This window comes from Somniosus microcephalus, chromosome 11, assembly GCF_052327205.1.
Source record: "Somniosus microcephalus isolate GS21.2 chromosome 11, FLI_Smic_1.0, whole genome shotgun sequence".
NCBI lineage: Eukaryota > Metazoa > Chordata > Chondrichthyes > Squaliformes > Somniosidae > Somniosus > Somniosus microcephalus.
The window spans coordinates 19,186,757-19,200,319 of NC_140997.1; the positions used below are offsets into that span (position 1 = coordinate 19,186,757).

Below are 13,563 nucleotides of genomic sequence, written 5' to 3' on the forward strand. Positions count from 1 at the left end.
CTCTCTCTCACACTCCCAATCTCTCTCTCTCTCACCACTCCCAATCTCTCTCTCTCTCACACTCCCAATCTCTCTCTCTCACACTCCCAATCTCTCTCTCTCTCTCACACTCCCAATCTCTCTCTCTCTCTCACACTCCCAATCTCTCTCTCTCTCACACTCCCAATCTCTCTCTCTCTCACACTCCCAATCTCTCTCTCTCACACACCCAATCTCTCTCTCTCACACTCCCAATCTCTCTCTCTCTCTCACACTCCCAATCTCTCTCTCTCACTCACACTCCCCAATCTCTCTCTCTCTCACACTCCCAATCTCTCTCTCTCTCACACTCCCAATCTCTCTCTCTCTCACACTCCCAATCTCTCTCTCTCACACTCCCAATCTCTCTCTCTCTCTCACACTCCCAATCTCTCTCTCTCTCACACTCCCAATCTCTCTCTCTCTCACACTCCCAATCTCTCTCTCTCACACTCCCAATCTCTCTCTCTCTCACACTCCCAATCTCTCTCTCTCACACTCCCAATCCTCTCTCTCTCTCACACTCCCAATCTCTCTCTCTCTCACACTCCCAATCTCTCTCTCTCTCACACTCCAATCTCTCTCTCACTCACACTCCCAATCTCTCTCTCTCTCACACTCCCAATCTCTCTCTCTCACACTCCCATCTCTCTCTCTCTCACTCCCAATCTCTCTCTCACTCCCAATCTCTCTCTCTCTCACTCCCAATCTCTCTCTCTCACACTCCCAATCTCTCTCTCTCTCACACTCCCAATCTCTCTCTCTCACACTCCCAATCTCTCTCTCTCTCACACACCCAATCTCTCTCTCTCACACGCCCAGTCTCTCTCCCTCTCTCTCACACTCCCAATCTCTCTCTCTCACTCCCAATCTCTCTCTCACACTCCCAATCTCTCTCTCACACACTCCCAATCTCTCTCTCTGACACTCCCAACCTCTCTCTCTCTCACATTCCCAATCTCTCCCTCTCTCACTCCCAGTCTCTCTCTCTCTCACTCCCAATCTCTCTCTCTCACACTCCCAGTCTCTCTCTCTCACACTCCCAATCTCTCTCTCTCACACTCCCAATCTCTCTCTCTCACACTCCCAATCTCTCTCTCTCTCTCACACTCCCAATCTCTCTCTCTCACACTCTCAACTCTCTCTCTCTCACACTCCCAATCTCTCTCTCTCTCACACTCCCAATCTCTCTCTCTCACACTCCCAATCTCTCTCTCTCACACTCCCAATCTCTCTCTCTCACACTCCCAACTCTCTCTCTCTCTCACACTCCCAATCTCTCTCTCACACTCCCAATCTCTCTCTCTCTCACACTCCCAATCTCTCTCTCTCACACTCCCAATCTCTCTCTCTCACACTCCCAATCTCTCTCTCTCACACTCCCAATCTCTCTCTCTCTCACACTCCCAATCTCTCTCTCTCACACTCCCAATCTCTCTCTCTCTCTCACACTCCCAATCTCTCTCTCTCTCTCACACTCCCAATCTCTCTCTCTCTCACACTCCCAATCTCTCTCTCTCTCACACTCCCAATCTCTCTCTCTCTCACACTCCCAATCTCTCTCTCTCTCACACTCCCAATCTCTCTCTCTCACACATTCCCAGTCTCTCTCTCTCTCACTCCCAATCTCTCTCTCTCACACTCCCAGTCTCTCTCTCTCTCACTCCCAATCTCTCTCTCACTCCCAATCTCTCTCTCTCACTCCCAATCTCTCTCTCTCACACTCCCAATCTCTCTCTCTCACACTCCCAATCTCTCTCTCTCACACTCCCAATCTCTCTCTCTCACACTCCCAATCTCTCTCTCACACACCCAATCTCTCTCTCTCACACGCCCAGTCTCTCTCCCTCTCTCTCACACTCCCAATCTCTCTCTCTCACTCCCAATCTCTCTCTCACACTCCCAATCTCTCTCTCACACACTCCCAATCTCTCTCTCTGACACTCCCAACCTCTCTCTCTCTCACATTCCCAATCTCTCCCTCTCTCACTCCCAGTCTCTCTCTCTCTCACTCCCAATCTCTCTCTCTCACACTCCCAGTCTCTCTCTCTCACACTCCCAATCTCTCTCTCTCACACTCCCAATCTCTCTCTCTGACACTCCCAATCTCTCTCTCACACTCCCAATCTCTCTCTCTCTCTCACACTCCCAATCTCTCTCTCTCTCTCACACTCCCAATCTCTCTCTCTCTCTCACACTCCCAATCTCTCTCTCTCACACTCCCAATCTCTCTCTCTCTCACACTCCCAATCTCTCTCTCTCTCACACTCCCAATCTCTCTCTCTCTCTCACACTCCCAATCTCTCTCTCTCACACTCCCAATCTCTCTCTCACACTCCCAATCTCTCTCTCTCTCACACTCCCAATCTCTCTCTCTCACACTCCCAATCTCTCTCTCTCACACTCCCAATCTCTCTCTCTCTCACACTCCCAATCTCTCTCTCTCTCACACTCCCAATCTCTCTCTCTCTCTCACACTCCCAATCTCTCTCTCTCACACTCCCAATCTCTCTCTCACACTCCCAATCTCTCTCTCTCTCACACTCCCAATCTCTCTCTCTCACACTCCCAATCTCTCTCTCTCACACTCCCAATCTCTCTCTCTCTCACACTCCCAATCTCTCTCTCTCTCACACTCCCAATCTCTCTCTCTCTCACACTCCCAATCTCTCTCTCTCACACTCCCAATCTCTCTCTCTCACACTCCCAATCTCTCTCTCTCTCACACTCCCAATCTCTCTCTCTCTCTCACACTCCCAATCTCTCTCTCTCTCTCACACTCCCAATCTCTCTCTCTCTCACACTCCCAATCTCTCTCTCTCTCACACTCCCAATCTCTCTCTCTCTCACACTCCCAATCTCTCTCTCTCTCACACTCCCAATCTCTCTCTCTCACACTCCCAATCTCTCTCTCTCACACTCCCAATCTCTCTCTCTCTCACACTCCCAATCTCTCTCTCTCACACATTCCCAGTCTCTCTCTCTCTCACTCCCAATCTCTCTCTCTCACACTCCCAGTCTCTCTCTCTCTCACTCCCAATCTCTCTCTCACTCCCAATCTCTCTCTCTCTCACTCCCAATCTCTCTCTCTCACACTCCCAATCTCTCTCACACTCCCAATCTCTCTCTCTCACACTCCCAATCTCTCTCTCTCTCACACTCCCAATCTCTCTCTCTCACACTCCCAATCTCTCTCTCTCTCACACACCCAATCTCTCTCTCACACGCCCAGTCTCTCTCCCTCTCTCTCACACTCCCAATCTCTCTCTCTCTCTCACACTCCCAATCTCTCTCTCACTCCCAATCTCTCTCTCTCTCACTCCCAATCTCTCTCACACTCCCAATCTCTCTCTCTCACTCCCAATCTCTCTCACACTCCCAATCTCTCTCTCTCTCACACTCCCAATCTCTCTCTCCTTCCCTCTCTCTCTCTCTCTCTCCTTCCCTCTCTCTCTCTCTCTCTCCTTCCCTCTCTCTCTCTCTCTCTCCTTCCCTCTCTCTCTCTGTCTCTCTCTCTCTCTCCTTCCCTCTCTTTCTCCTTCCCTCTCTCTCCTTCCGTCTCTCTCTCCTTCCATCTCTCTCTTTCCTTCCATCTCTCTCTCTCCTTCCCCCTCTCTCTCTCTCTCTCTCCTTCCCCCCTCTCTCTCTCTGTCTCTCTCTCCTTCCCTCTCTCTCTCTCTCCTTCCCTCTCTCTCTCCTTCCCTCTCTCTCATTCCCTCTCTCTCTCTCTCTTCCCCCCAGTCGCTCCCTCTCTCTCTTCCAACAACAACATGCCCTCGAGAAAGCCTCGGCACCGCCGGGCTCCCCCAGCTAGTAAATATATAAAGAAGTAACAGAAATAGATAGCAAAAAAATTGTAATATTTAACATATTATAACAGTTACCCATAATTTATTGCAATAGTACATTATTTTAAAGGCTAGGATTGTTCCATTCTGGGAATTGTGAAATTAAAGGTTAAATGAGAATAGTTCCCTTACCTACTATCGTAGAGAATCTCCGTGTGGGCTCTTTCCCCGTGACCAACTTGTACAGTTCTGGATAGTAGAACTCGAGACTTTCCAAAAATACGACATAACCTCTCTGTCCCTTTGTTTGGAGGATATCCAACAGACGACCTTTGGAAAGAGAAAAGAAAGTGAGACTCCATTTGAACCATTTTCTCTCTCGCTCAACTTACCTACCCTTGGGGAAAAGAGCACAACCTGGAGCCAGGACATTTCCACAGTCGCAGTCGGTGGCGTTCTAACATGAGGTGGGCGGGTTAGTTCGCCTTTCCCTCGCTGAGATGAAACGCGTTCTTTCTACGTGATATGCTATCAACATTGAACCTACAGCACAGAAATGGGCCATTCGACCCAGCTGGTCTATGCCGCCATTTACATGAGCCTCCTCCCACCCCTCTTTGTCTAACCCTCTCAGCGTAACCTTCTATTCCTTTCTCCCTCGTGTTCATCCAGCTTCCCCTTAAATCAACCTATGCTATTCGCAGTGGTAGTGAGTTCCACGTTCTTACCACTCTTTGGGTAAAGGAGTGGCAAAGCAGACCAACAAGCACCAACAAAAGGTATTTTTATATTGTCTGTATTATTGGTGGATTGCTCTCCCTGATATATTTACAATTGGGAGTGGGTGGCACTGAGCTCCACTGTGGAAAGCAGGGACTCAGTTGCTGGATTAAGGTACCAGCTCCTGACATCTGCTTTCATAGAAGCGGATTCCTCAATCCAACACACATTTGTAGATCCACATTTTCCTGGGTTTTCATGCCGTCTGTTTCCCCGAGTTTAGGACTGTTTATAGTATGGAGTGAAGCTAACAGAGGGAATCCTGTGTGTCTCCCAGTTGCTCATTTTCCATGCAGCGAGCTTCTTATTGTAATCAAATCACTGTGAGCAGGTGTCAAGTGGAGGCAAGGAGGGAAAAAAAACCTAAAATACCAATAGTTCTTTCAGACAGCTCTATTGACTGAATAGAGTGAATATTGACACCACTGTGTCAGCCAATGAGTTGGAGGCGGGGCAGGATTTTCAGCAGGACTTTAAGCAAACAGAGTCTATTTACTCAGCAAACAGTCTGCAGAGTCTATTTAAACAATGTCTCTACGAACTACAGCAAACAGAAATCATGAACAAAACTACAGCAAAGTCTCCCAATAAAAGCAGGCTTAAAATGCAGTGAGTGGAGGATAGTTACATAACACAGTATAAATTATGTGCATAAAATCAATCCTAGCCATTTTTATAAGGACCCTTTCACTTGCTGTATGGAGGCTGAAATAGCCCTGCTTTCATAGCATTCCCTTGCCTCCTTTTTCTGTGGAGCAAGAGTGACAGGGGGACAGAAAGGAACCTCAGCTCAATCAGCCTTCCATAGCCGGGCTGGCCACAATGGAGGTCCAGAGGCAGAAGGTTCAGTAAGTCTACCGAGAGCCACAGGTGGAAGGAAGGCACGCTGTAGATAGCTCTCGATTGTGTTATGAGCATCACTTTCTTAGAGAGTCCAACTTTCTTTTCTCAGGTCACAGCAAGCACACATATTTGAGTACATGAGGGCAGATGTGGATCTCTCAACTTGAGGAGAAAGCATAGAGGGACATATGAGGCTGAGGGTTGGCGGGGAAAAATGAGATAAAGTACACAGGGAAAGGGGTATAATTAACAGTCAAGCAAGGAACACATTATGAGGCTTCTTCGACAGCACCTCCCAAACCCGTGACCTCCACCACCCAGAAGGACAAGGGCAGCAAGCACATGGGAACACCATCCCTCCAAGTTCCCCTCCAAGTCACACACCATCCCGACTTGGACGTATATCACCGATCCTTCATCGTCGCTAGGTCAAAATCCTAGAACTCCCTCCCTAACAGCACTGTAGGAGGAGCACTTTCACCACACGGACTGCAGCGATTCAAGAAGGCGGCTCATCACCACCTTCTCAAGGGCAATTAGGGATGGGCAATAAATGCCGGCCTTGCCAGCGCCGTCCCAAGAATGAATAAAAAACAAAGTAATTTCTTCGAACAAAACTTTACTTGTTCACTGTTGCTATATGACATAAAACTGTAGGAATACATTATTTATAGAAGGGTACAACTGCGGTAAATTATTCAAAAAAGAATTGAACTCAATTACTTGATCTGTTAATCTTGGACTGCAGCATGTGTGAATTGAGCACCTCATCTTCGTCCTGCTCATCGATGACTTTGCACTGTCGGAGGTATGGCGTAAGCTTGGCCGGGTTGATGTATCGGCTGAGGACGTGCCGGTTACACTCCACGTTCTCCCAGACCACATCTTCCTCGTCCTTCACGCTGCAGAAATTCTCCGCCTCTGAACTGCAGACGTCCATCTCCTGACCTACAAAAGCAAGAAGCGGCAAGTGGAGGGTTTTTAAAAACTGTTGTGAATCTGGCAGATAGACAGGGTATTGACATCGGCCCATTTGAAAGTTGGTCTTTAACACCAGAGCAGGACCATATCTCAATGACGGAAACTGTCAGTGGAAAACCAAGTGATCAGAAATCGAGGCAGGATTATCTCAGCCATTATCTTTCCTACATTCTCGTTTCCAGGCAGATTTTAGACCACTCCTTTTTGAAGGAATAAAGTTACATCGATAAAATCCTTGCCTGGCTTTTGTTCCACTACATTGCAGGGAAAATAAATCTTCTAATCATCACTCTCGCAAGCAATTTATTCATGTGAAAAGTCATTGTCCTCTTGCTTTGCATTTACTTTCCAAATCAAATAGCTTCCATTTATATCTATATAGTTATAAAACCACAGAAGGTTACAGCAGAGAAAGAGGCCATTGAGTCTATGCTGGCTTTTTACAAGAGCAATCTAAAACTAATCCCACGACCCTACTCTCTCCCCATAGCCCTGTGTCTTCCTTGATGCAATCACCTACTTCCTATAGCGGAGTATTCCTTACTTTAACTGCTCCCATCATAAAGGTGTTTCATCGGGCTTCTCTCCCCATTCGCAGCAACATTAACTTGTCTTAATCTAAATGTACACTCTCGGGAGCCGCAAGCCTACATTTCGTTGTACTGCACTTGTGCACTAACAATGACAATAAAAGTTGATTTGATTTTGGTTTGATTTGATTTGATTGACAACACCTCATTACAGACTCTCCTGCCTGGCTTTTTAGGACCTAGATTACGTCCTGAGTCTTCTTTCTCCATAAAAAAAAATTCAATCTCGTGAAACTCTTTCCTCATATTCTAGAGCCCTAAGTTCAGGAGTCATAGAATCGTAGAAACCTACAGCACAGAGGGAGGCCATTCGGCCCGTCGTGCCTGTGCCGGCTCTTTGAAAGAGCCGTCGGGTGCTCAGTCCCACACACCCCGCTTTCTGTCCGTAACCCTGTCAGTTCCTCATCCTCCAGGAATTGTCCGACTCCCTTTTAAAATTATAATGGAATCAGCTTCCACCACCTTTTCAGGTCGAGCGCTCCAGATCCCGACAACGCGCTGAGTGAAAAAAAACTCTCCTCCTCTCCCCTCTAGATCTTTTGCTAATGATTTTGAGTCTGTGACCTCTAGCCAGAGGGAATCATTCTTCTCTCTCTCCTCTATCAAAACCTCTCATCATCCTGAAAACCTCCATTAGGTCACCTCTCAACCTTCTCTGTTCCTGTTGTTCTTTTCGGAAAACTCCCGAATGCACCGAAGCCGTTCTGAATTTAGGATGGTCAAAACTGCAGAAAGATTCGAATGACATTCAAAAACCTATTGAGATACATCCTACTGTTTCAATTCATTTCACTTATAACACCTTCACCTTGACTGAAAACGTTTGTTGAACTATCACTGATCACACGCAGATCTCTTCCGAATCGGCCTTTGCAAGTTGACAGTTCTTCTTTGCCTCATACACAGATTTTTGTGCTTTCCTGTTCCACTATGTGTCATCTTAGATTTTAATTTTAATATGTATCTGCCTATCTGCTTAATATGCAGAATGCCTCTAATTTAAGCTTTAATATAGGTTTGTGCCAGTGAAATAATGAATATAAATTAAGGTAGGATTGGTACTCATTGTCTAATAATGTTGGCCAGGACACCAGCAGAGGCCCCCGCTGTTCTTTGAAAAAAAATCCCATGGGACCTTTTACATCCACCTGAGCAGGCAGACGGGACTTTGGTCCAACGTCTCATCCGAAATACAATACAGCAGTCCCTCAGTACTGCACTGTAGTGTCTAGGCTGACACTTCCAGTACAGTGCTGAGGGAGTGCTGCACTGTCAAAGGTGCCGCCTTTCGGATGAGACATTAAACCGAGGCCCCGTCTGCTCTCTCTCAAGTGGACGTAAAAGATCCCATGGCACTTGATGTAATAAAACTCACTACGCCCTTGGTTTGAGCATAAAGCAAGGCTTTAATCAACTTGTTTCAGAACATGGAGGTCTAGTTGTACTTCACTAGTTCCTTGTCTTACAAAATGTCCCTGGGTAGCTGGGGCCGACGCCCAAGTATTTATACTCCTTGAATGGCGCCACCAGCTGGCCATCCAGCATTATTTCACGAGTAGTTTCTTGATGAATGATGAGATTTATAACAGCACTATTTCGAAGAAGAGCAGGGGAGTTCTCCCCGGTGTCCTGGGCCAATATTGATCCCTCAATCAACATCACTAAAACAGATTATCTGGTCATTATCGCATTGCTGTTTGTGCACAAATTGGCTGCTGTATTTCCCACTTTACAACAGTGACTACACTTCAAAAAGTACTTCATTGGCTGTAAAGCACTTTGAGACGTCTGGTGGTGAAAGACGCTATATATATTCAAGTCTTTTTTTTTCCATTTCTTTCCATCTGACAATTGATGCAACTGAGACAGCAGATGGTCAAACCAACTGTCAGGCCTCCACTAATGTTGCTGTACACTGGCCACTAATTACTGTCTGAGCATGGCCTGGAGGCACATTACAACAGTGACAGCACTAAAAGTACTTCATTGGCTGCAAAGCGCTTTGGGACGTCCTGAGGTCATGAGAGGCTCTGTAGAAAAAAAAGTACTTTCTGCCTTTTTTTTTCAACTTTTCCTCTAGTTCTCCCACACATGTCTGGCATCCTCCTGGTGAAGCTGAGATCAAAAATTATGCTGGGCAACATGTCCATCTGCCACCACACTGTGGTACGACATATTGGTGTTCCAATTCAATACACCACCATGATGTCTTCATGAAGGGAATGAATTATTGCCATCTAATATAATAGCATAGTGTAACGTATAAAGAAAGCATTTCAATAAATAAAACAATATATAAATCTCAGATCCTCATTCTGTACCAGAGTTGCTGATGCTTTAGTTACCTCCAGACTCGCCAATTCCAATGCCCTCCTGGCCGGTCTTCCGCCCTCCATAAATTGAGCTCACCCAAAACACTACTGACCATATCTGAACACGCACCAAGACCCGTTCACCCATCACCCCTGTGCTCGCTGACCTACATTGGTTCCCCATCCACCAACGCCTCAAATTAAAAATTCTTATCTTGGTGTTCAATCCCTCCATGGCCTCGCCCCCTTCCCTCTCTCTGTAATCTACAACCCTCCAAGATCTCGGCGCTCCTCCAATTCTGGGTCTTTTGACCAACCCCGGTTTTAATCACTCCACCATTGGCGGCCGTGCCTTCAGCTGCCTGGGTCCTAGGCTCTGGAATTCACTCCCTAAACCTCTCCACCTCTCTACCTCTCTCTCCTCCTTTAAGACGCTCGTTAAAACCTGTCTCTTTGACCAAGCTTTTGGTCACCTGCCCTAATGTCTCCTACTTTGGCTCGGTGCCAATCATTTTTTGTCTGATGACGCTCCCGTGAAGCATCTTGGGACATTTATACCACGTTAAAGGCGTTATATAAATGCAAGTTGTTGTTGTTTGCACTTCGTGGAGCTCTAAGTATATCCCCAGTTTCTAGTAAAGGAACAAACAAAAAGACTCTGGCTGTTGTTAGTTCAAGGGCACAAAGCACTGGAGAGGTACCACCAACGCTGCCTCCAGAAGATCCTGCAAATCCATTGGCAGGATAGGCGCACCAACGTCGGTGTTCTCGCTCAGGCCAACATCCCCAGCATCGAAGCTTTGGCCACACTCGATCAGCTCTGATGGACGGGTCACATTGTCCGCATGCCCAATACGAGACTCCCAAAACAAGCGTTCTACTCGGAGCTCCGATACGGCAAGAGAGCCCCAGGTGGGCAGAGGAAACGCTTCAAGGACACCCTCAAAGCCTCCTTGAAAAAGTGTAACATCACCACTGACACCTGGGAATCCCTGGCCCAAGACCGCACAAAGTGGAGGAGAAGCATCCGGGAAGGCGCCGAACACCTCGAGTCACTTCGCCGGGAGCAAGCAGAAGCCAAGCGCAGGCAGCGCACGTCAACCCAAGCACCCCACCCCCCGCCCCTTCAACCACCATCTGCTCCACCTGTGACAGAGACTGTAGATCCCGCATTGGACTCATCAGTCCTGAGAACTCATTTTTAATGTGGAAGCAAGTCATCCTCGGTTCCGAGGGACTGCCTAAGAAGATAAGGAGGGTGGTGCAATGCCATTTCCATACAGTAACAGCTAATGTGATCAATTCTATGCAACTGTCACTATATACGGATAGAGGCAGAGCTAGCTTTGTGAATAAATGCAAATACTGTTCTTAGCTGAGGTGGGCAGAGGTTTTTTCAATTCATTCTCGAGATGTGGGCATCGCTGGCAATTTATTGCCCATCTCTCATTTGATACAACTCAGTGGCTTGCTAGGCCACTTTGGAGGTCAAGAGTCAATCATGCTGGTGTGGGATGGAACCCACATATCGGCCAGACCTTGATCAGGAGGCCAGGTATCCTTCCTTAAGGGATATGAGTGAACCAATTGGGTTTTTGTGACAATCGAACAGCTTCACTTTCAGCAATACCAGCTTTTCATTCCCAGATTTATTTAGTTTTTTCCGAACTGAATTCAAGTTCTCAAAGTGCCATAGTGGCTGGGATTTGAACTCAGAGGTTCATCTAGGCATTGCTATTCCAGTAACATAACCACTACGCTACCATAACCAGAAGGGCTAAAATGACTGTTCGCTGCAGTGTGTTTGGTTTCCAGAAGGTGGGCTTTTATCTTATGAGAAAGTGACATCATTTTAATGGTGTGAACAAAGCCCACCTCTGGATCATTCAACCTGCAAATGGGACTGTCAGAACCCCTTCATACTAATTCCGTGCAGTTCGAAGACTAATGGATCATTTAATGCTGTTGTCTGTGAAAGTGAAAGAGAGAGAGGGGCTGAACCACAGAAAGTGTGGGAAGCGGGGTGGTCCAGGATGAATTGAAATGAGTACTGGAGCTCGGTACAGGCTTTTAAACAGATGCTGCGCTGTCGGGAGAAGAGCTTTAAAAGATCAGGCTACTTACTGCTGTCACCTTATATAAGCTTGTGCTGTTCTGTGTAAGTGCTACTTGCTTAATTTCTGCAAATAATTCGTTGATTTTGAATCAGCCCAGCTCGACTGGTTATGTTGATATATTGTCCTGGAGAGTGCTTTAGAGGGAAATAAACAGCAGTGGGCACCAGTGATCTAGGATTATGTGGGGGAAAAAAGACTTGCATTTGTATAGCACCTTTCATAACCTCAGGACGTCCCAAAGCGCTTTACAGCCAACAAAGTACTTTTTGAAGTGCAGTCACTGTTGTAATGTAGGAAACGTGGCAGCCAATGTGTGCACAGCAAGCTCTAACAAATAGAAATATGATAATGACCAGATAATCTGTTTTTAGTGATGTTAGTTGAGGGATGAATATTGGCCAGGACACTGGGGAGAACTCCCCTGCTCTGCTTTGAAATGGTGCCATGGGATCTTTTACATTCACCCAAGAGAGCAGACGGGGCCTCAGTTTAACGTCTTATCTGAAAGACGGCGCCTCCGACAGTGCAGCACTCCCTCAGCACTGCAGTGGGAGTGTGAGACCTAGATTTTTGTGCTCAAGTTCCTGGCGTGGGACTTCAACCCACAACCTTATGATTCAGAGGCGAGAGTGCCAGCAACTGAACCACGGCTGACACCAACAGGCGCAAGCCCTAAATGTCACTGCAGTGGCAGAAAACTACAGGGCTGGAGCTTCTGGTAGGTCCGGGACGTGAGGTGCACTTATTGGTAGTGTGACATGCCTGCTGCAATGGGAAGAATAGGGAGCTGTGACATGTCTTCATTCTGTGCCAGTTTGCTACTGTAAATGAGATATTAGTGATCAGCACCTTCTTACTTTTTGGAGGTGCTATGAATGTCTCAAACTGGCATGTGTGGTGATTTGTTATGCCAATTTTAATTTGGGTTTGTGTGCCCTTTTGCATTTCTTTGGGGTCAGCTGTGGCTCAGTGGGTAGCACTCTTGTCCTTTTGAGTCAGAAGGTTGTGGGTTCAAGTCCCAACTCCAGAGACTCGAGCACAAAAATCTAGGCTGACGTTCCAGTGCAGTACCGAGGAAGTGCAGCACAGTCGGATGGTGCTGTCTTTCGGATGAGACCTTAAATCGAGGCCCCGTCTGCCCTCTCGGGTGGACGTAAACGATTCCACGGCACTATTTCAAAGAAGAGCAGAAGAGCAGGGGAGTTCTCCCCGGTGTCCTGGCCAATATTTATATCTCAGCCAACACCTCTCAAAAAGATGATCTGGTCATTGATTTCATTGCTACATAAGAACATAAGAAGCAGGCGTAGGCCATTTGGCCCCTCGAGCCTGCTCCGCCATTCAATGAGATCATGGCTGATCTTCTGCCTCAATTGCTGTCTGTGGGAGCTTGCTGTGCGCAGATTGGCTGCCGCGTTTGCTACATTACAGCAGTGTCTACACTTCAAAAGTACTTCAGTGGCTGTAAAGCGCTTTGGGATGCCCCGAGGCCTTTACTTTTTCAGGGCTTTCTTCCTATGGGTGGTTTCTCATTCTTGTTTACAGGGTGTCCTTGGCTCTTTTCTGCATCACTGCTTTCTAACATGACTTGGGTTGGCCGAGGGGCTTGTTGCTTTGTTGTGATTGCACACCTTTCTGAAGCCCCTCATTCATTCTGCTGCTGAAAGTTAATTGGCTTCAATTAAGTGGGTTTATGGTCGCGCATGTGCGGAATGATTAAGCAGTCGGAATGTCCATTTAATTGCAGAGCCATATATAAACACTAGTTAACGTAGGCTGTCATAATACATGCTTGACGTGTCCAGTAATTAGGCCTGCTTAGGGCAGCAGTACAGGTCTGCATGTGCCATATGGAAAGGGCAGTAATTTAGTCATTACGCACTCACTCACAGTGCACAGCAGAGAAGAAGGTCATTGGCAATAGGCATATTGGATATCAACAGCAATATACATTTGGTGTCTATAAACTCGACCCGGTTAAGACAGGCAGCAGTAAAACATGTCAGGCTTTGTGGCTGGGGTGCTGATGCCTCTGCTTATAAAACAATGTAAAATCGAACGTTATTTCACACTGTTCTAGGCCAACAGCCCTATCAATAATGACAGCATACATAAATCTTCCCTAAGAATACAT

At 47.0% G+C, this 13,563-nt stretch overlaps 1 protein-coding gene across 1 annotated transcript in view; it reads right to left on the bottom strand.

Moving 5' to 3' along the window:
- Positions 1-13,563, bottom strand: part of card11 (caspase recruitment domain family, member 11) — a 262,608-nt gene that overhangs the window by 150,850 nt on the left and 98,195 nt on the right. The window contains exons 2-3 of the mRNA XM_086000284.1: positions 6,153-6,377; positions 3,999-4,136 (exon numbers count right to left, since the gene is read on the bottom strand). Of these exons, the coding sequence (XP_085856410.1) occupies positions 3,999-4,136; positions 6,153-6,377 (363 nt within the window). The remainder of the gene's footprint in view (positions 1-3,998; positions 4,137-6,152; positions 6,378-13,563) is intronic.